Source organism: Sinohyriopsis cumingii, chromosome 6 (genome assembly GCF_028554795.1).
Source record: "Sinohyriopsis cumingii isolate HCF-2022 chromosome 6, ASM2855479v2, whole genome shotgun sequence".
Lineage (NCBI taxonomy): Eukaryota > Metazoa > Mollusca > Bivalvia > Unionida > Unionidae > Sinohyriopsis > Sinohyriopsis cumingii.
The window spans coordinates 91711371-91736036 of record NC_142966.1 but is presented as its reverse complement, the minus strand read 5'-3'; the positions used below and the strand labels follow the sequence as shown (position 1 = coordinate 91736036).

General features: G+C 37.2%; 1 protein-coding gene across 4 annotated transcripts in view; it reads left to right on the top strand.

Annotated features, from left to right (window-relative positions):
* Nucleotides 1-21940, top strand: part of LOC149797443 (ATP-dependent DNA helicase Q5-like) — a 59380-nt gene extending 37440 nt beyond the window's left edge. Inside the window, exons 9-13 of one of the 4 annotated variants that reach the window (XR_016421821.1) lie at nucleotides 802-1827; nucleotides 7412-7570; nucleotides 14497-14572; nucleotides 15440-17553; nucleotides 19371-21940. Coding sequence is in view for 2 of the 4 variants with exons in the window: in XM_089962253.1 (XP_089818379.1) it covers nucleotides 802-1827; nucleotides 7412-7570; nucleotides 14497-14572; nucleotides 15440-15525 (1347 nt within the window). In the remaining 2 variants the exon portion in view is untranslated. Of the gene's footprint in view, nucleotides 1-801; nucleotides 1828-7411; nucleotides 7571-13008; nucleotides 13308-14496; nucleotides 14573-15439 lie in introns of those variants that run through there. The other 3 variants (XR_016421820.1, XM_089962253.1, XM_089962254.1) reach the window with 3 other exon arrangements.
* The last annotated feature ends 2726 nt before the right edge of the window (nucleotides 21941-24666 follow it).

Genomic DNA, 24666 nt, shown 5'->3' with positions numbered 1-24666 from the left:
AATTTGTTTCCACTCTGATACATGGGATATCTACAAGATAATCACAATTCCAGCCATTAATTTTAGCAAAGATGGTGATAAAAACTCAACATCCTGCTAATACTAATCAGGAATTTCAGTATTGCCACAATATATACATTGGTCTTAAATAAATATCCCAGAAATGAACAACAAAACCCAGGGTCTATTTTACAATTCTAGAACTGAAAATATTTTAGGGAGAGGAATTTTCTGTATTATTTTGTAGAAAGTAGTATGAATACAACAATGTTTATCTTAGAATATACTCTGAAACCAACCATAAGGCTGTTAGAGAAGTGCAAATTGCATGCACTGATTAAACTTTGATTTATTTGATCAATTGAAATACGAACATGGATTTTTTATGTTAGACTTATTAGTAATAATCAATCAAAATATTATTAAGGAAAATTTATCACAAGCATAGCACATTTTGAACTTATGCATTGAAAAGCACTGTTCCTTATACCATTGCAATCATCCGTTTCAATATAAAGTCAATTTTAATACTAAATTGATATTTTAGTAATCTGTTAGTGTAACTGGTATGTACCTTTAGTTTATGTTGGAGCTATACTATTTAATTGCTTGGGGAATTTTACTTTTAGAGAAAGGAAATGACAAAAGAGCTTTTTGAAAGAAATTGTCAGGTATGGAGTCTTCATTTCTGTAAACACAAATTTAACACTGGAAATGTTGATATACAAATTCTTCATTCATTCTGCTACAAAATTTAAAATCTTTCTATGTTCCTTACATACTGTGATTAAAATTTTCCAGGCTCGAGAGCATTGCTTGGGAATGTTAGAATCAGTGCTAAAAGCCAACTTCATTCAGCAGCACCAGGACATACCACATAGATTAGCAGCTGCAGACTATGAACCCAGATGCTGTGCAATCGATCAAGAACATAGGATCTTTCATGCAAACCGATTTGCAAATACATACAAGGCTGGTATCATGAAGGTTGTCACTGAGATCAAGAAATGTACAGCAGCCCAGCAGCTCCATCCCTCTTTGACTCCATCCTGGCAGGAGAGTGGCAGAAGTACGGACTTGTCCACACCTCCAGAGACAAATGGTGTGGAAGAAAGTGAATTGGGTTGTCTAGCAGAGTCATCAGATTCTGAGATGACCAACTCATTGGGGTTACATGATGCCAAACAAAAATGGTCAGTTGTTACAGAAAGATTGTCCAATTCTGTCCCAAACAGTAATTCTGCTGACAAAAGATGTGACTTATCCACAAATGTCATCTCATTTTTAGGGGCAGGTGATGCAGATGACAGGTTTTCAGGTTGTGTAGAAGGAATATCCAAGTCAGATGTAGATAACAAAAACTCTATAACAGAAAATTCAACAACACCAGTTGGAGAAGTTTCTGTTAAAGCTGTTAAAGTAACAGAGAATTCAAACTTAAATGAAAAATTTGTGACAGCAAGGACTTTATTGGAAAATTTACATTCCAGTTCAGACAATTTCAGTTCTGAACCAGGCCCACTTGCTTCAGAATCGTTCATTCCAATAAATACAAATTTACTGAATCCTGATATAGACAGTTCTACGTCCTCTTCAAATGCTGCAATTGGATTTTATCGAGAGCATGAGTTACAGGAGGAAAAAGTAAATGTTAGTGTTATAAATAAAACAGAAATGAAAGATGTTCTAGAAGGTCAGCAAGTTCCAAGAATTAAATACTTCTTTGAGACTGAAGAATACAGAGCACAGCAAAAGCAACGAGGGCTTAAGCAGAGGGAAAAGAAGGAGGACAACAAAGGCAGAAAAAGACCAGCTGAGTTAACAAGGGTAATAAATGAATATTGTAATTATGTTATAAAAGGTAGAAAATTAAAAAATTAATGGTTCAAATGCTGTTAGAAAACCAGATATTACTCTCTTTTTTCAGCCAAATTTTAAACATATTTATGTCCAGCCTTAAAATGATGGTGAGATTAAAGCTGTAGTGGATTATTGTGTCTGCTGTGTGTATTCAAGTGTACATAAGGTTCAAATTGTGTGTATTCAGGCGTAAATAATGTTCATACTGTGTGCACTCAGGTGTACATAGAGTTCACACTGTGTACATTCAGGTTTACATAGAGTTCACACTGTACATTCAGGTGTACATAGAGTTCACACTGTGTACATTCAGGTTTACATAGAGTTCACACTGAGCCCATTCAGGTTTACATAGAGTTCACATTGTGTACATTCAGGTGTACATAGAGTTCACACTGTGTACATTCAGGTTTACATAGAGTTCACACTGAGCTCATTCAGGTTTACATAGAGTTCAGACTGTGTGCATTCAGGTGTACATAGAGTTCACACTGTACATTCAGGTTTACATAGAGTTCACACTGTGCTCATTCAGGTTTACATAGAGTTCACACCGTGCTCATTCAGGTTTACATAGAGATCACACTGTGTACATTCAGGTGTACATAGAGTAAATAGGGTTTACACTGTGTGCATTCAGGTGTACATATGGTTCACACTGCATTCAGGTGCACATAGGGTTCACACTATGTTCATTCAGGTTTACATAGAGTTCACACTGTACATTCAGGTGTACAAAGAGTAAATAGGGTTTACACTGTGCATTTAGGTGTACATAGGGTTCACACTGCATTCAGGTGCACATAGGGTTCACACTATGTTCATTCAGGTGTACATAGGGTTTGTACTGTATGCATTCAGGTGTATATAGAGTTCACACTGTGAATTCCAATCTACATAGGGTTCACACTGCATTCTTGTGTACATAATGTTAACTAAGGTTAACACTGCATTCAGGTGTACAAAGGGTTCACATTATATATTCATTTGTACATAGCGTTCACACTATATATTCAGGTGTAAATATGGTCACACTGTGCATTCAGGTGTACATATGGTTCACACTGTGTGTGTTCCAGTTTACATAGGGTTCACACTGTGCATTCTTGTTTACATAACATTAACTAAGGTTAACATTGCATTCAGGTGTACAAAGGGTTCACATTATATATTCATTTGTACATAGCGTTCACACTATATATGCAGGGGTAAATATGGTCACACTGTGCATTCAGGTTCACATAGGGTTCATCCTGTGTGCATTAAGGTCTACATAGGGTTCACACTGTGCATTCAGGTCTACATAAGGTTCACACTGTATGTATTCAGGTCTACATAGGGTTCATCCTGTGTGCATTCAGGTCTACATAGGGTTCATCCTGTGTGCATTCAGGTCTACACAGGGTTCACACTGAATGTATTCAGGTCTACATAAGGTTCACACTGTATGTTTTCAGGTCTACATAGGGTTCATCCTGTGTGCATTCAGGTCTACATAGGGTTCATCTTGTGTGCATTCAGGTCTACATAGGGTTCATCCTGTGTGCATTCAGGTCTGCATAGGGTCCATCCTGTGTGCATTCAGGTCTACATAGGGTTCATCCTGTGTGCATTCAGGTCTACATAGGGTTCATCCTGTGTGTATTTGGTCTACATAGGGTTCATCCTGTGTGCATTCAGGTCTACATAGGGTTCACACTATGTATTCAGGTCTACAGAAGGTTCACACTGTATGTATTCAGGTCTACGTAGGGTTCATCCTGTGTGCATTCAGGTCTACATATGGTTCATCCTGTGTGCATTCTGGTCTACATAGGGTTCATCCTGTGTGCATTCAGGTCTACATAGGGTTCATCCTGTGTGCATTCAGGTCTACATAGGGTCCATCCTGTGTGCATTCAGGTCTACATAGGGTTCATCCTGTGTGCATTCAGGTCTACATAGGGTTCATTCTGTGTGCATTCAGGTCTACATAGGGTTCATCCTCCGTGCATTCAGATATACATAGGGTTCATCCTGTGTGCATTCAGGTCTACATATGGTTCATCCTGTGTGCATTCAGGTCTACATAGGGTTCATCCTGTGTGCATTCAGGTCTACATAGGGTCCATCCTGTGTGCATTCAGGTCTACATAGGGTTCACACTGTATGTATTCAGGTCTACGTAGGGTTCATCCTGTGTGCATTCAGGTCTACATAGGGTTCATCCTGTGTGCATTCAGGTCTACATAGGGTTCATCCTGTGTGCATTCAGGTCTACATAGGGTTCATTCTGTGTGCATTCAGGTCTACATAGGGTTCATCCTCTGTGCATTCAGATCTACATAGGGTTCATCATGTGTGCATTCAGGTCTACATAGGGTTCATCCTCTGTGCATTCAGATCTACATAGGGTTCACACTGTGTGTATTCAGGTCTACATAAGGTTCATCCTGTGTGCATTCAGATCTACAAGTTCACACTGTGTTCATTAAGGTTCACTTAGAGCTCACAATATGACTGAAAAATTGTTAAAAGCTGCGTTAAAAATCCAAATCACACACTCTTCTGGATTTATAATAAATTAATTTCAGTAATTACTAATCATCAGTGTCAATCTCACTACTAAAATGTTATTACAGTTATGGGGCAGTGATATATACCCGCCACCCCACAATTAAAAACATGAGATAGCCACCAACACGTGTTCGTGGCCTTGTGGTGTTCTCAACCATCATCCAGTCAGTTGACCAGTGATTATTATTCTGCATTTCCTATAAAAATGATCAAATTGTTCCTTAACAGTTATTATTGCCGTAGTTCAAACAAATAGGGATCAAACTATTTATTAGTGCGTAGTCAAAACGGATAATAGGATACATAAATGAGAAGCCTGAATCCCCCATGTAGGATTAAATCGAGGTTAAAATACATGCAATTAGCTTTGAGATATAGTCTTCACAAGTCAGGCAAAGACTCTGCTGGTCTCAAAAAGCTTCTTAACTAGACTTATAAATCAGTTAATTTAGATAATAATAGATTATTGATGTCTGCTCAATCATCCATCATAAATACCCACTAAACAAGTTTATGGACTGAATTGTCAGCAGTTTTGGTCATTGCCACACACATGTGACACATCCAGCAAATATGAATGTTGCAACAGCGACAAAAAAAACCATTTCATAAATTTGTGTACATGTATTAGCAAGAATTTCAGTGGATTCAGATGTATCAGATGTCTTTATTATAGAAATTATGCTTTTTATGGACATTTTTGTTGGAATTACTATTATGGATAAAAACAGATTTGACTGGTGAGTACATGTACACAACTATTTAGGCTTGTGTTACAGATTTCATATACATAAAAATAAATATTAAACATGTAACAACTGTTTTAAGTACTTGTTTAATATAGAACACGTTGATATTTAATATGGATTGATTTTAGATGGTAAATGTGCCAGTGAAGCACATATTTTTGCACCCACTTTTATTACATCTCCCTGCCGATTTTTGGTAAATGCATTATTTTCTTCAGCTAACTGACTTCACTGGTTATAGCATGGTTCAATGCATAATATGGTCTCACCGTCTCATTTTATGGACCCAAACCATTGAGTTATCGACTGCTCTGGTGGCCTTGTGGTTAGAGCGTCCACCTCAGAAGTGGGAGGTTGTGGGTCCAATCCCCGGCCAAAGACGTACAAAAATGGTACTAGGACTGTTTGGCCTGGTGTCAGGATAATGTGACTGGGTGGGACATCATGCCCCAGTGCTAGACATCACTATAAACTGCCACACTGCAGACATCGTACCAGTATAACTGAAAAATCAAACACACACACATTGAGTTGTCATGCGGCCATGCTGTATTATGATCCTTGGAATCATGAAGTAGCAGTGCCTCATAGACATATTTTTGGAAGAATTATTGTGTTTCTGACAGAATGACAAGAAAATTAGCAATAATTGTTTTGTCATGTCAAGGTCAAACAAACTTCACAAATCCAGTAGATTAATGGGAAATTGACCTTCTAGCCCAGTCTCATTTCAGTAAGGTATTTTATGCATTCAGTATTGAAATTCATTTGAATTTAATACATTTGGACTTGTGATTTAACTTTTAAGGACTATTTGGGATTTAATTCACAATACTGTAACTTTATTTTAAATTTTCACTTTGTACCTTAAGGAACTAAATTACTTAATGAATTTGACAAAAGTTGTTGGTTTTTTGCTCTTTTCTTTTACGTAGTTTAAGACCAGATATTTGTAACAGTACTTGGACAGTAGAAGTAGTAAGCATTGCCCTTTCAACTCTATGAATCCCAGTCATCTTTTCCTCAGTCCCGGAAGTATAGTCATGCTCATTATTAATTAAAGCTTTTGGTTAAATATTTATGTATGATTACAAGTCCCAAACCCTCAGAAGGATAGATGTGACAGTTAAATTTGAAATCTGAAAGCTGTAAACTTTCATATTCATGTACTCTTTGGCAAGGTAATGGACATACAGTAAGTCCTAAACCCTGGAAGGGTTAGTTTTCAACGTGGCCATTATAATTACGGATCTGTGTGTCCTTTAATATCCATGTACCTCATCTCACCATTCTTATCCATGTACCTCAACTCTCTTCAGATCCATGTACTTCAGCTTTCCCTTCTTATCCATGTACTTCAACTCTCTCTCTTATCCATGTACCTCAACTCTTCCTTCATATCCATGTACCTCAGCTCTCCCATCATGTACTTCAACTCTCTCTTCATATCCATGTACCTCAACTCTCCTTTCATATCCATGTACCTCATCTCTCCCATCATGTACTTCAACTCTCTCTTCATATCCATGTACCTCATCTCTCCCATCATGCACTTAAACTCTCCCATCATATCCATGTACCTCAACTCTCCCTTCATCTCCATGTACCTCAACTCTTCCATCATGTACTTCAACTCTCTCTTCATATCCATGTACCTCATCTCTCCCATCATGTACTTAAACTCGCCCTTCATATCCATGTACCTCAACTCTTCCCTCATATCCATGTACCTCAACTCTCCCATCATGTACTTCAACTCTCCTTTCATATCCATGTACCTCATCTCTCCCATCATGTACTTCAACTCTCTCTTCATATCCATGTACCTCAACTCTCCCACTATTTACTTAAACTCTTCCTTCATATCCATGTACCTCAACTCTCCCTTCATATCCATGTACCTCAACTCTCTCATAGACTAAAGCAAAGTCATTTCATTTGAAATGATTAGCTGATCTTTTGGTTAAAGTTATTTTGCAAGGTCATTCAGTTAGGCGCAAACCCAGGAAGGGATGGCTATTATAATGTTGAATCTGTTAGCTCTTCCAATTCACTTGTACCCTGCCTTTGACCATCTAGCAAAGTAAAAATCATAGGAAATTGAAAACAGCAATATACATGTTACTGTATGAGGCAGGGAACAGTCAAAATATAAGTCTTATATTTTCTTGTTTTCACATTTCATATTCCTCACCACAATCTTAGATCTAGTAATTGAGTTCATTAATTCATTAATTGTATTCTAGAGTGAAGATAAAAGCAGCAAAAGACCCAAATTGAATGAAAACCAGAAGCCAGGATCTAGCAGTGATGTTAAAATTCAGCCCATCAACCTAAAAGAGTCTGCAGACCTAGTTGTGAAGTACCTCAGTCCATACTTTAAAGCTGGCAAGATTGCTTCAAAGGTAAATTTCTACTGTTCATGCAGGATCATACATGTGATAGTCTGTTGATCATAGTTTCTTACATATGATATTCTGCTGTTCATACAGGATCTTACATGTCATAATCTGTAGTTCATACAGGATCTTACATGTGATATTCTGTTGTTCATACAGGATCTTACATGTGATATTCTGTAGATAATATAGGATCATACATGTGATATTCTGTTGTTCATACCAGATCTTACATGTGATATTCTGTTGTTCATACAGGATCTTACATGTGATATTCTGTTGTTCATACCAGATCTTACATGTGATATTCTGTTGTTCATACCAGATCTTACATGTGATATTCTGTAGATAATATAAGATCATACATGTGATATTCTATTGTTCATACAAAATAATTCATGTGATATTCTGTTGAACAGTGCTTCTTACATGTGATATTCTGTAGTTCATACAGGATCTTACATTTGATATTCTGTTGTTCATACTGGATCTTACATGTGATATTCTGTAGATAATTCAGGATAATTCATGTGATTATCTGTTGTTCATACCGGATCTTACATGTGATATTCAGTTGTTCATACCGGATCTTACATGTGATATTCTGTTGTTCATACAGGATAATTCATGTGATATTATATTGTTCATACCGGATCTTACATGTGATATTCTGTAGATAATACAGGATCATGCATGTGATATTCTGTAGATAATACAGGATCATACATGTGATATTCTGTTGTTCATACAGGATCTTACATGTGATATTTTATTGTTCATACCGGATCTTACATGTGATATTCTGTAGATAATACAGGATCATGCATGTGATATTCTGTTGTTCATACAGGATCATACATGCGATACTCTGTAGTGTATACAGGATCTTACATGTGATACTCTGTTGTTCGTCTGAATCATATATACATAATATTCTGTTGATCATACAGGATATTACACATAATATTCAACTGTTCATACAGGTTCTTACATGTGATATTCTATTGTTCATACAGGAGCTTACTTGTGGTACTCTGTTTTTTAAATGGGACCACTCCAGTGGCCTAGTGGTTGGAGCATGCACATCAGATGTAGGAGGTTGCAGGTTTGAACCCCAGCCAAGTCATACCAGAGACTTATAAAAATGGTACTTACAGCTGCTTCATTTGGCACTATGCATTAAGAGGTTAGTGTTAGGACTGGTCAGACTTCTTAACAGTATATGGTAGATAATCAGAGTGGAGAAGCCAGATGTTATCCCTTATGAACATTTGATTCATCTAGGTATGGAGAGTCTGACTCAAGTCAACCTGATTCATCTAGGTATGGAGAGTCTAACTCAAGTCAGCCTGATTCATCTAGGTATGGAGAGTCTGACTGAAGTCAACCTGATTCATCTAGGTATGGAGAGTCTGACTCAAGTCAACCTGATTCATCTAGGAATGGAGAGTCTGGCTCAATTCAACCTGATTCATCTAGGTATGGAGAGTCTGACTCCAGTCAACCTGATTCATCTAGGTATGGAGAGTCTGACTCAAGTCAACCTGATTCATTTAGGTATGGAGAGTCTAACTCAAGTCAACCTAATTCATCTAGGTATGGAGAGTCTAACTCAAGTCAACCAGATTCATCTAGGTATGGAGAGTCTAACTCAAGTCAACCTGATTCATTTAGGTATGGAGAGTCTGACTCAAGTCAACCTGATTCATCTAGGTATGGAGAGTCTGACTCAAGTCAACCTGATTCATCTAGGTATGGAGAGTCTAACTCAAGTCAACCTGGTTATCTAGGTATGGAGAGTCTCTAATTCAAGTCAACCTGATTCATCTAGGTATGGAGAGTCTCTAGCTCAAGTCAACCTGATTCATCTAGGTATGGAGAGTCTAACTCAAGTCAACCTGATTCATCTTTCTCCCAAAGCATCAGTAGTATCATTCATGCATCAGAAAGGTGGAACAACAGAATGCCCTCCATGGTCTCTCCATTCCCAAACCCAGAAACATGGGCATTCAATCAGCTCAGAGGGAATATGGGTATATGTATTCCCTCCAGCTGTTCTAATGCTTAAACTTGTCCAGAAAGTAAAGGGTATTGCCTGCAAAATAGGGGTATTGCTTGCAAAATAGTTTTAATTGCCCATCTGATGTGACATCCAGAGACATGACAAAGAAAATTGTAGCAACCTCAACCCCGCTGAAGCAGTCAAGATTGCCATTATTCCATCTATGTCAGAAGAAACTCAATGATACCTGGCCCTGCATGAAAAGGAGTTCAGTTCTTTCATTGTGGAGAGAATTATAAAATCTAGACAGCCCTTCACTTTCAAGGCATACGAAGGGAAGTGGTACATTTTCAGTGTCTTGTGTACATTAACAACATCATGGCACTCACAGCCTCTATCCCTCATCCGACATAGTTCATTCTTTTCCTTGTTGAAGATAAGAACCTAGCCCCTGTCACAATCAAGCAATACCGTTCCATAATCTCAGACATGTTAGACATTATGAAATAGATGATATTGGCCACAAAAAGGACCTTTCTGACTTGTTGCCTGATTTCAACATATCCAGACTACACTTGCTAACCCTGTTCACAAATTAGAACCTCAGCTGGGTCATGACTTGACTCAACTCATCTAAATTCAATCCCCAGTCTTCCACATCTCTGAAACATTTATCTTAACACAACTTGCTTCCTGATAGCACTGTCTTCAAATTACAGGGTGAATGAGCTGCATGTACTTCCCATAGATCCAAATGCATTTAGTTCCATTCTGATGGCTCAGTTGTATTATTGACACAATCTGGTTTTGTTACCGTTGATAGGCAACCAACAAATAACTATTTGGTTTCTCACGATCTATCGAGAGAGGTGAAACTGCAAGACCTGGCGCATGCCATCAAATGGGGAGCACGGAGAATGTCTGCAGCAACCATCAATGGCCTTCCTACCGTTAAAGGGAGAGAAGCAAAACATAACCCCACAAGTGCTTGCTGCTTGGCTAAAGGGGGTTACATGATTTACATACAAGGAATTCACAAAGGATCAGGTACAATTGATGAGGATTTTGGCTACAAGATATAAGTGCTTTCCATGAGTCTGACGTTCAAACATAATGTCTCAATTCAAGGCGAAGTCAAGTCCATTGGCTGGCACACCATGTCTATTTTACTCAGCTTTTATTTGCATGACATAGCCTCACAAAGCAGAATCTTGTCTGGCCACTGGTAGCTGCCCAACAGTTACCATGCTTCATTCATGACAGCACAACCTTAGCACCAGGAATGCAGATCCTGCAGGGATCACTTTTGCACATGTACAAATGCATAATATTTGGTTGTGGTTAAGAGAGGTTCATCCTTTCCGAAGAGCAAACCTTGTTCTCTTAAAGATTGATGTGGCTAGAGGTTGGATGCTCAAGTATTTCCTCCTCTTACCTTTTATTCTAATGTTAATTTGATTGGGTAATGCATATGATGGAGAAAGGAATTATTTTTTGAGTAAATTGTATTTCTCCAAATATACTTACCCAATCATATTATTATCAATCCCTCCCACCATTCCCAGCAAATGTGAGCATCCTGTGTCACTTTCACTCAAGCTTAAACTGGTTAAATCCAGAATATAGGTGGCCACCAGAGAGTTAATATGTAAAAGTTACTTCCCTTTGTCCATATTATATATGTATAGATGGAAAGACATTTTTTCTTCTTTCAAGTAAGGTTGGATTAAGAGGTAGCAGATACGTATTTTCAGAGAAACTTAGTTTATTTTAAAATTTCCTATCCATTAATTAGTGTACAGATTAACTTATTTTGACAATGGGGAAGGGGTAAGAGGTCATGATGGGCTTGTACATTAAAAGAAATATATAGGAATTATAGCAAATCAAATCTGTGGGTTTTTATGATAAATTCTGATACAATTGAATGTCCAGCTACTGTATGAGATAATTACACATGTTCTTTGTTGTTGTGCAGATGAAGTTCCCAATGCACTGTAGTATCAAAAGGTGTAATTGTGGAGCATCAGGGAAGCTTTTTTTTAATTTTATAGTGATGTCTAGCACTGGGGCATCATGCTGCAGACATGTAGCATGATGTCCCACCCAGTCCCATTATCCTGACACCAGGCAGACCAGTCCTAACACTAACCTCTTAATGCTAAGCACCTAGCAAGGCTGCTGTTAGTGCCATTTTTTAATAAGTCTTTGGTATGACTAAGCCAGGGTTCAAACCCGTGACCTCCTGCATCCAAGGCAGATGCTCTAATCACTAGGTGCGGCAAGGGAAGCTTATTCATTGTATAGATTTTATTAACCACATAAATATTTCAGTATTAAGTTAAGAATAACCAGATGTTTGTAGAAGTGAGAAGATATAGATAAATTTTGAATTTGCACTGAAAATTTATATTATGTACTTACAGTTCATTGAAAAATGTATTGCCACTCATTGTACTTCAGTAATTCATTTAATTTACCCATTTCTGCCAAATTTTATACATTTTATACATTTTACCCATTTTATACATTTTTATGCATTTATAGCCATGTTTATATAGTTGTACCCATGTTTATACATTTATACAATTTAAATCTAAAAACAAGCTGAATATATGAGCATTAAAAAAGAAATGTTTTCACTGATGTCATCTTTGTCACTGTCTGTTATAAACTGACACAAAATGTATAAGAAAAGTTGATGTTTCTTTTGGTACTGATGCTTGCAAAATATTAAAACTTGATTTAAAATAAGGAGGGTAGAATAAAATAAGTTGCTTTCCATCAGAAATGTTTCAGCAAACTTCATCCTGTTACCTAGGAAAGTATTGGTAGGTTTCTAACGAAAAATTCACCCTATCTTGCTGAACAGACCACTGGAAATCTCATTTGCATAGCAATAGATGGATGATATCTGGCAGCTCTCAGAAGTTTTGAATCCCATTGCTATATGATGTAGGCATAGGGCGATGGGGGTATTTTAAAATTTCTGATCATTTTGTTATAACTTTTTTGTTTCTTTTAACATGTCAATAATGTTAACTTGCATTGATGAGCAGAATAACAGTCTTTAAAATTAAATGCAGCTGGGTACCCTCAGATTTATGCAGGTGACATTACATGCTGTCAAAGAACAATTCTGCTACTGTGCAAAGAACATACTATAAAATCCAGCCCCACCTATTGTACTCTCCAACTGGTATCAAAGCAGACTCCAGTGAAGTTTACAGGTGTAATTATATGTCATATCCTATAATTCTGAGGTAGTCTCATCATTTTATAATGGATGCTGTGACCTACATTCTGAATGTCTAGATTCGTCTGTGAACGATAAGTAAATAGTGGCCACTGTGAAGGATTGATGTAAATTCTTGATACACAGTGGAACATATTTCTTTTATCATGGGAATTAATTCAGCTGCCATTTTTTATTATATTGAAGAATCATTTGAGGTTCAGAAGGACTTGTGCAAGATGGGTCCCAAAAGTTGTGAAACATTAACTGAACCACCTAACCATGCTCTGAGGTATCCATCTACTTATTGACAACACAATGGTGCATGTATCTACCATCATTACAGACTTCCTGAAGGAGCACAGAATCCAAACTTTGCCAAAGCCTCTATACCACCCTGATTTAGCTCCAAGTGATTGTGGCTGAATCTTATCGTTAAAGATTCACAGAGGAGCAGACAATTAGAAAGCCACCATGCAGTTGGAAGTGCAGTTTTCCAGTGTATGAATGACATACCAAAAAGTGAATACAAAAATTACATGTAGTAATTTTAAAAAATCAGATGGAGTAAATATGTATAGGTGCATGCATGCGGAGTGCTTTGAGGGGACACATTGATCTTAAATAATACAAATCTTCATTGTGGAGTGCACTAATATTAAGAAAATTGTATGATTACCCTTTATATACTATCTCAGGTACTAATGCTGTTCTGTTAAATTGTTTTGGTGGAGCATTCATCACTTACATTGACATGACTGATTGACTTCGTGGAGCTTTGGTTACTTTCATTCAAATGTCCAGTTAATTAATTTGGTTGAGCACTGGTTACTTTTCGTTTAAATAACCAATTAATTAATTTGGTGGAGTGTTGGTTACTTTCATTCAGATGACAAATTAATTAATAATGAATAATTAATACATAAGAATAAATCTATGTCAGTAGCAAATGGCAGTAATGTGAATGGTTAAAACAATACTGAACCACTCCGGTGGTCTAGTGGGTAGAACGTCTGCCTCAGATGTGGGAGGTTGTGGGTTCGATCCCTGGCCAAGTCATATCAAAGACATACAAAAATGGTAATAACACTTGCCTCACTTGGCGCTCAGCATTAAGAGGTTAGTGTTAGGACTGGTTGGCCTGGTGTCAGGATAATGGGACTGGGTGGGACATCATGCTTCATGTCTGTAGCATTATGCCCCAGTGCTAAACATCACTATAAACTGCCACACTGCAGACATCACAGCGATATGACTGAAATTTTCTTAAAGCTACATTAAAAATCCAAATCACACACACACATGCAAATTAATTAATACTAGTTACTTTTAGTGAAATTACCAATTAATTATTTATAACTTCTGTGCTTGATTTTTCTCAAAATTTAGTTTGGGGTTTTGAACATTAGCTTCAGTTTTTGGCAAGACAACACATTGAAAAATTAATGGATTGTCAATCAGTCATTAGTCAGTTTGCAATGACTAAAGATCAGTGACAAAATTGTATCCAGTTAGAAACATTGGAAATCCATATATCTGAACCCTGAATATCCCAATAGCCCTCTGATCTGACGGATCACACATCTACCAACAGTATCACACTAAGGTCAGAACATATCCAAATGTATGCCTAATATACAAACTAACTAGGTGTTCCCTGGACTAAGATGTTAATGAAATCTTCTTTTCTTGCAGGATTTGTTCAAGGCTGTAGCACGACAACTCTCTCACAAGTTAGCAAAAGGTACCATTGGTCAGCCCACAAACAAAGGTATTTATAAATTTTTGCATGCTTTTTGTCCGTCTGTATGTACGCATGTGTGTGTATGTATGTAAGTATGTATGTATGTAATATAAAATGGTGCATCTAGGTGTTGCTGCATTGTTCAGAATTTTTTATCTTCTTTTGTTTTGGAAGAGTGGTAGAAGTCCCTTTTAGGCCAATTACGTTACGATATATTTAAACAGAGTTTGCATTTAGGGGTCTTGCATAAAAATAATTTCAGAAGCAGCTCTGGTGTACTCATTCAACTCAGGTATTTGACTAAAGTGCTGCAGATTTATTTTGATTTTCATGAGAATCAGTTGTTTATGGCATTACAAACATTTACTTATTTTAGAGCACTTCATTTTCCTGGTTTAGAGACGGGTTGGATTGTTTAATTAAAAATTCACTGCCTGTTGGGTCTTTAAATTTGTGGTTGCTGAAAACCTCCAAATCCTTAAAAAATGAATATCTCACAAAATAGTGACTCTCTATTCACAGTATTTGTCATGATTTCACCAGAAACACTCATTGGGAAATAGAGACTCCAGTCCTGGAGGAAATGTGTTTTCTTAAAGTACAATTAGTGCATATACCCACTTAGAAGTTAAGCCCAGTTGCAAACATCACATAATGCACCAGCAGATTACTCATAACCAACTGCATAGACCCAGATCTGTTGCTGCACTATGCAACGGAAGATTTGGGTCTGTGCAGTTTGCATTTGGACTCAACTTATAAGGAATTTTTTAAAAAGTTTTTATTGACCTAAAGATGGATAATACACACAAGTAAGAATACATGGTAATAATTCCGAGGCAGCTATTTTTTCAATATTCTGTTGATTTCATGCCTGAAATTATTTCTTTACAGTGAAAGATGAGGCCAAAAAGATGATCAAAGAAGTTTTCACAGGTCTCAAGGAGATCAAGTCAGAGGTTGATATTAAAATTCTCTGAAGACCAATATCATCCTATGCAATAACCTGCTAACAAATGGGTCTGTTAGCAAATGATAGTACCTTTTCTGTGCAAAGAACTTGTTGAGACAATTAGCATGACTTGATGTTCAGGTTTAATTACAAATGGTATCCTCTTGCATCTGAATCTGTACATTATGTGCCAGCCAACGAAAAGTTATTGTGAATAAATTTTTTGTTTATATTGTAAACTTTTTGTAGCTCTATCATTGTAGTGCTTTTCAGTTGTCCATATTTCTGCCAACAGTGTACACATTTGTTTGCTTTCCTCTTTTCCAACCAATTTTTAACAACTGCATTGTTCAGAAACCTAATTTACCCTAAACCTGATACCATTAGCAGCATTCAGCTCTCCAAGTGGCCGAGTATTCTAAAGCGCTCTCCATTACGGATCACTGCCATCTCACCTGTCTGCATGGGTTCGAGTCTCGGATTTGGCTAATGTGATTATGTGAGAAAGCTTACCAGTAGCTTCTCGTGGCTTGGTGGTTCTTTCGGGGGTTTTACCGGGTTCTTCCTCCACCATTAATACTGGCCGCCATGTATAGCCTATCGTGTGCTGAAAAATGGCATTAAAACCTACAACAACAACAACATTCAGCTCTCCAATAGTAGTGTATGTGAGAGAGAGAAAGAGAGAGAGAGCAAGGATTGTGTGATGTAATATTACATGACTTTTCAGAAACCTTTCAAAAGATAGACTTTGAATCTTTCCATATGATTGGGAATGTTCTGCAAATGTGTGAAACAGTTTTTGAATTAATTTATCTATCCCGAGAGGGTGGAGCCAGGGGATTGGGGATGTGGCCTTTAGGTCATCTTCAAAAACTGTAGAGAGCCCAACCCCATATATGTGTTTGTGTGTGTATATATATATATATATATATATATATATATATATATATAGTTGGCCTCTCTACAGATTTTGAGTGATTCTGAAATTCTGATGGCTCAGGCCAGACATTATTAATTGTGATATCGGGTATAAAAACATACAAATGAGATATAATGGCATGTCACAAAGAAGAAAACACTGATGTACATAATTATTAAATGTACCAGAAAATGTGTCATTTCAGTTCTGTTAGCCTACTGTGTCGACCTTTGTTAATGAAAGTATTTATATCAAAGAGGAGATTTATGCTTGCAAGTTTAGTATTGCAACAAAAGATTTGTCATTCATTACAAAATAAGCAAATTCTTATGAAGCACTGTTTGAGTGTTGTGTGTGCAAGTTTTTTTCCCATCAAAATTTAAATCCAGTTCAAGAAAAGTAAACTGTCACCAGAGTATTGATAGATTAGCCTACCCTGACCTGGTTTTGGAGCTAGCGGTATGTTGTGGAATGGTGATGCTTAACTACATTACCAGGTCTTGGAGCCGTGTGTAGCATCACTGTGACATTTAAGTACATTACAAGTTACTGGAGCCGTGTTTAGCAGCACTGTGATATTTAAGTACATTACAAGTTACTGGAGCCGTGTTTAGCAGCACTGTGATATTTAAGTACATTACAAGTTACTGGAGCCGTGTTTAGCAGCACTGTGACATTTAACTATGTCACAAGGTTCTGGAGCCGTGTTTTGCAGCACTGTGACATTTAAGTACATTACAAGTTACTGGAGCCGTGTTTAGCAGCACTGTGACATTTAACTATGTAACAAGGTTCTGGAGCCGTGTTTTGCAGCACTGTGACATTTAAGTACATTACAAGTTACTGGAGCCGTGTTTAGCAGCACTGTGACATTTAACTATGTCACAAGGTTCTGGAGCCGTGTTTTGCAGCACTGTGACATTTAAGTACATTACAAGTTACTGGAGCCGTGTTTAGCAGCACTGTGACATTTAACTATGTCACAAGGTTCTGGAGCCGTGTTTTGCAGCACTGTGACATTTAACTACATTACAAGTTACTGGAGCCGTGTTTAGCAGCATTGTGACATTTAACTATGTCACAAGGTTCTGGAGCCATGTTTAGCAGCACTGTGACATTTAACTACATTACAAGGTCCTAAAGCCATAATTTTGCAGCACTGTGACATTTAACTACATTACAAGGTCCTGGAGCCATGTTTAACAGCACTGTGACATTTAACTACATTGCAAGGTCCTGGAGCCATGTTTATCAGCACTGTGACATTTAACTACATTGCAAGGTCCTGGAGCCATGTATAGCAGCACTGTGACATTTAACTACATTACAAGATCCTGGAGCCGTGTTTAGCAGCACTGTGACATTTAAGTACATTACAAGGTCCTGGAGCCATGTTTAGCAGCACTGTGACATTTAAGTATATTACAAGGTCCTGGAGCCGTGTTAAGCATCACTGTGACATTTAACTACATCACAAGTTCCTGGAACCATATTTTGCAGCACTGTGACATTTAACTATATTACAAGGTCATGGAGCTGTGTTAAGCAGCACTGTGACATTTAACTATGTCACAAGGTTCTGGAGCCGTGTTTAGCAGCACTGTGACATTTAACTACATTACAAGGTCCTGGAACCGTATTTTGCAGCACTGTGACATTTAACTACATTACAAGGTCCTGGAGCTGTGTTTAGCAGCACTGTGACATTTAAGTACATTACAAGGTCCTTGAGGTGTTTTTTTGCAGCACTGTGACATTTAACTACATTGCAAGGTCCTTGAGCCATGTTTAGCAGCACTGTGACATATAAATACATTACAAAGTCATGGAGCTGTGTTTAGCAGCACTGTGACATTTAAGTACATTACAAGGTCCTGGAGCCATGTTTAGCAGCACTGTGACATTTAAGTATATTACAAGGTCCTGGAGCCGTGTTAAGCATCACTGTGACATTTAACTACATCACAAGTTCCTGGAACCATATTTTGCAGCACTGTGACATTTAACTATATTACAAGGTCATGGAGCTGTGTTAAGCAGCACTGTGACATTTAACTATGTCACAAGGTTCTGGAGCCGTGTTTAGCAGCACTGTGACATTTAACTACATTACAAGGTCCTGGAACCGTATTTTGCAGCACTGTGACATTTAACTACATTACAAGGTCCTGGAGCTGTGTTTAGCAGCACTGTGACATTTAAGTACATTACAAGGTCCTTGAGGTGTTTTTTTGCAGCACTGTGACATTTAACTACATTGCAAGGTCCTTGAGCCATGTTTAGCAGCACTGTGACATATAAATACATTACAAAGTCATGGAGCTGTGTTTAGCAGCACTGTGACATTTAAGTACATTACAAGGTCCTGGAGCCATGTTTTGCAGCACTGTGACATTTAAGTACATTACAAGGTCCTGGAGCCGTGTTTAGCAGCACTGTGACATTTAAGTACATTACAAGGTCCTGGAGCCATGTTTTGCAGCACTGTGACATTTAAGTACATTACAAGGTCCTGGAGCCGTGTTTAGCAGCACTGTGACATTTAAGTACATTACAAGGTCCTGGACCCATGTTTTGCAGCACTGTGACATTTAAGTACATTAAAAGGTCCTGGAACTGTGTTTAGCAGCACTGTGACATTTATCTACATTACAAGGTCATGGAGCCGTGTTTAGCAGCACTGTGACATTTAAGTACTTTACAAGGTCCTGGAGCCGTGTGTAGCAGCACTTTGACATTTAAGTATATTACAAGGTCCTGGAGCTGTGTTTAGCAGCACTGTGACATTTAAGTACATTACAAGGTCCTAAAGCCATAATTTTGCAGCATTTTTACACTTAACTACATTGCAAGGTCCTGGAGCCATGTTTAGCAGCACTGTGACATTTAAGTACATTACATGACCCACGAGTTGTATTTTGCAGCACTGTGACATTTAACTACATTACAAGATCCTGGAGCCATGTTTAGCATCATGGTGGCATTTAATTAAATTACAAAGTTCCCAAGCAGTGTTATGTAGCATGGCAGCACTTAACGACATTATAAAGACCCCAAGCAGTGTTTTGTAGCATGGCAGCACTTAACTACATTACAAGGTTCTGGAATGACACACTGTCATTAAAACAATTTACCTGATCCTAAATTAACAACATACTCTTAAAATATATTACTATATTATATAATATCAATTTTTTATCACCCTGTCCTTAAAATAAGCCATATGTGAAACCTACCATCTGGCACTTATTAATACGCTTATGTCAGGATAATGTGACTGGGTAGGACATTATGCTACATGTCTGTGGCATGATGCCCCAGTGCTAGGCATCACTATAAACTGCCACACTGCAGACATTATAGCGATATGACTGAAAAATGATTAAAGCTACGCTATGAAAAATCATTTACACAAACACAAACAAATCTATCAAGCACTCTAAGAAATCTCATAAACAGTTCAGTACCTTAACAGAAATTTCAAACACATTGGTTAAAACATTCTCTAAAAAGTCTTTACCAGAGTTCTGCTACGTAAAACAAACCTGAAATAAAATGTTCCTTTAAATCTGTGAAGAATGAAGATCAGAATAAACCATGAATTCTTTGTTGATCGAGGCCATGACTTTTCAGTAGGACCAGATGATATCCAGGATAAGTTTCTGAAACACTTCCATGATACAGCTATCACAGTGAGTGAGCCATGGTAACTCATTCTGGTAAAGCATCAGACTTGTAATCTGATGGCTGCCATGGTGTGTCCTTTGTAGATGGGTGGACTGTATATGCAGGGTAGTATGTAACAATTAATATTTAAATGAGCTATATTAAAAGACCTATGCAGACCTGTGGTCTACATATGCAGGTGGTCATTGTAGCAGGTCTGACTTATAGAAAGTCAGAATTAGATGTTGCCTTTATTAACTGAATAACCTGTCCTTGGTTGATAAAGCATCGGACTTCTAATCTAAGGGTTGTCGGCTTGATACATTTAGGAATTAGTGATGTTGTAAGTATTGTATCCCCAGCAACATCCTTGAGTATCTTAGTGACTATCCCCAGCAGCATCCTTGAGTATGCTAGTGAATGTACCCCTAGCAATGACCTTGAGTATGTTAGTAAATGTATCCCTAGCAACAATCCCTGAGTATGTTTGTGAATGCATCCCTAGCAACATCAGCGAGTATCTTAGTGAATGTATCCATTGCAACATCCTTGAGTATGTTAGTAAATGTAACACTAGCAACATCCTTGAGTATTTTTGTGAATGCATCCCTAGCAACATCTTTGAGTATGATAGTAAATTATCCCTAGCAATGACCTTGAGTGTGGTAGTAAATGCATCCCTAGCAACATCCTTGAGTATGGTAGTAAATGCATCCATAGCAACATCCAAGAGTATCTTAGTGAGTGTATCCCTAGCAACAACTTTGAATATTTTAGTGAATGTATCCCTACAATCATCCTTAAATATGTTAATGTATCCCTAACAACATCCTTGAGTATGTTAGTATATACATCCCTAGCAACATCCTTGAGTATGTTAGTGAATGTATCCCTAGCAACATCCTTGAGTATGTTAGTAAATATATCCCAAGCAACATGTGTGAGTATGTTAGAGTATGTATCCCTTGAAACATCCATGACTGTATTAGTACTGTTTTGAATATTTAATTTAATTGTTTGTTAGTTTTAAAAAAATGTATATTCCATGTTATTAAAATGTACTATTTACTGAACTTGATTTTTTTTAGAATTAAGTTCAGTTCTGTCTGACTCGAATGACTTTTTTATACTTATTTCATTGATTAAATATTTAACAATTGAAACATTGTATCTAGTTGCTGATCTTAAATTCAGTGACAGTTTTGGTTAACAACTTTTTTAATTTTTTTTTTTATTCTTTCTCAGAGTAAGAATCATTTAGTTGAGTCAAGGTCATACCTGGACTACCTGATGTGAGGCACATGTTAATTTGTAAACAAGCTTCTATTTTTTTCAGTAGGATGAACTCTTGACCCCCATCCGGGAATCTGTTTGACATTTTAGTTAGTCTTATAACTGATGTTATGATAAGAATTCTATCAGTCATGCCTTAACACTTGAGACATCAAGTTATTTTATGTTGTGTCCATTTTGGGGGTGAATTTTTATTTTCTTCAAATTTTTTAATTCAAGTGATTATTTTCCCTGGAAATACAATGCTCGAAATTAATTATTGGACAAAGACATTTTCGAGAATTTATACAGAATTAAAAAACTGGAATATTTTCTGTGATTCAACAAGAGACTGTTGACATATCAGTACAACACTGACTATTGCATACATCATTGCCTTCCATCTTGGATTTTCATTGGGATTGGAACTGTGATTCACTTAGAAGAACTTTTCATTGATAGGACTTGTGTTTTTTAATTCTTGGATTACAATTTGGATTTAATTCACAATTCCGTATGTTCTTTTTCTTATTTATTTTACTTTGTGGTCTAGGGAAATAAATTATTTGTTAAATTTTATAAAGCTTGTTGTCTTTACTCTTTTCTGTTGCTTATTTTAAGAGCATAGACTTGTAACAGTACATTAGAGTATCATCCACAATTTAAAAACAGTCAGCTGTCAGATTTGACCTGTTGAAGGACTGAAACATTATCAAACCTGACTTCATCATTTTCTATCACAGGCCTATAGCACTTGATGTTTGCTAGTATTTTTAATATATTGGAAAGTGGTCACTACCAAAGAGGTTGCCACCTGTGTCCATTGAGAAGTAAAGTTAAAGAGATGGATCACAGATGGGCAAGGATGAAAGGGATTTAGATACATATATGATGTAGCAACAAATAGGCAACAGCTGTGTCATTAAAAGGTTTTTCTTTTTCTTTTTTTCTACTCTTGTTGATTTCTTTGTATGGTGTATTATTATCATGGCCATTAAAGTCAGCAGGATAAACAAACTGGACTGGTAACTGTTCAGTAATATCTTCAAGATCAAACTGGACTGGTAACTGTTCAGTAATATCTTCAGGATCAAACTGGACTGGTAACTGTTCAGTAATATCTTCAGGATCAAACTGGACTGGTAACTGTTCAGTAATATCTTCAGGATCAAACTGGACTGGTAACTGTTCAGTAATATCTTCAAGATCAAACTGGACTGGTAACTGTTCAGTAATATCTTCAGGATCAAAATGGACTGGTAACTGTTCAGTAATATCTTCAGGATCAAAATGGACTGGTAATTGTTCAATAATATCTTCAGGATCAGATTAATTGAATGTAGAGCTGGGGGAAGATATATTGAGCCACGTGTACAGAGCTTTGTGTATGGATGATGAATGGCTACGGCCTGTAATGTAGTATTGTGATTAATTGGCTGTGAGGAGTTTATTATTTATGATCATGGACACACCTCCAGCAGCATTATCAGTATTTCTTGAAAACTTCTTTTAGGTTATCAAATTTTTCCAGTTACTCTGTATTTAGGTTTTTAAAAAATGGTTTCTAATAATTGGCAGCTTTTGGATTATGTACCTTAATTTATAAGACTTTTTCATGAATATTTGACTTGAAATCTGAGGAATTTTTTGTATTGGGCTTTAAGACATATTCATGGATGTGTTGGAAGTACAAGACTCTAAGGGTTCCATGGCATGGCTCCAAGACACTCTCCATTTTCGATACTTTCTAGACTTTGAAGCTTATAGATGATCCTGCTAGTACAGTATTGTCAGATCATTTCAGAAGTCTGCTCATTTTGTAGGCAGTAGCTCATAGGTAGAGCATTGGACTTATAATCCGAAGGTCTCAAGTTTGATACTCACCTAGGCCAGGCCAGTTCAGCTGCCTCACTGTATCCTTGGGAAAGGCACTTAACTCCCATTTCCACTGCATGATATAGCCACAAATATTAAAAGTGCTATTAAAACTTAACAACAAGAACTTTTTGGTTTGATCTAACTGGTAGCTGTGACAGGTTTCTTATTTGGCACTATGCTGCACTAACAACTGGGGTAATGTCAACTCTTTTTCTTTATCGAACCAGTTTCTTGCTAGTAGTGTTTCTTATTTGTCACAGTGTTTTGTCCGTTTTGACATCCATCAATCTATTATCCACACACGTTTTCAGGGCTTAACTCCACAACCATTTAGTATATATCTATAAAATGTTATACCTATATTAGACTATGGATGATGGTGTGCCTTTTGCATTCTACATTTCTTAAGTTTTAATTTTTTTATATAGAAAAAAAACAGTTTTGTCCATTTGTCTGTTTATCATCCATAGCCCGTTGACACTCTTATTTATAGAGCAAAGCTTATGATGCCAGTCACTTTTCTGTACTTTGTACTCGTGAACTTTCTATTCATGAAGTCTTTATGAAATCATTGTCACCTACCAGATATTTGGCACAATTGGTGGTGTAGATTGCTCCATTTTCCTTCAGTTTCTTTATCCTTCTTGTATGTTGTTTAGGAAGGTATAGTTGTTATGTCTGCCTGTTGTCTGTCTGTCTGTATCTGTCAATGAACATTTTCATTTCCAGAGCGTAAATTTCAAACTATTTCAGCTAGATGAATATATGGTACATATTTCAAGTAAGTTGCATGGTTTGGGACTGCTCTGCAATCTGGTACTATCATACGTAGTGTAGTTTGGGACTGCTCTGCAATCTGGTACTATCATACGTAGTGTAGTTTGGGACTGCTCTGCAATCTGGTACTATCATACGTAGTGTAGTTTGGGACTGCTCTGCAATCTGGTACTATCATACGTAGTGTAGTTTGGGACTGCTCTGCAATCTGGAACTATCATACGTAGTGTAGTTTGGGACTGCTCTGCAATCTGGTACTATCATACGTAGTGTAGTTTGGGACTGCTCTGCAATCTGGTACTATCATACGTAGTGTAGTTTGGGACTGCTCTGCAATCTGGTACTATCATACGTAGTGTAGTTTGGGACTGCTCTGCAATCTGGTACTATCATACGTAGTGTAGTTTGGGACTGCTCTGCAATCTGGAACTATCATACGTAGTGTAGTTTGGGACTGCTCTGCAATCTGGTATTATCATACGTAGTGTAGTTTGGGACTGCTCTGCAATCTGGTACTATCATACGTAGTGTAGTTTGGGACTGCTCTGCAATCTGGAACTATCATACGTAGTGTAGTTTGGGACTGCTCTGCAATCTGGAACTATCATACGTAGTGTAGTTTGGGACTGCTCTGCAATCTGGAACTATCATACG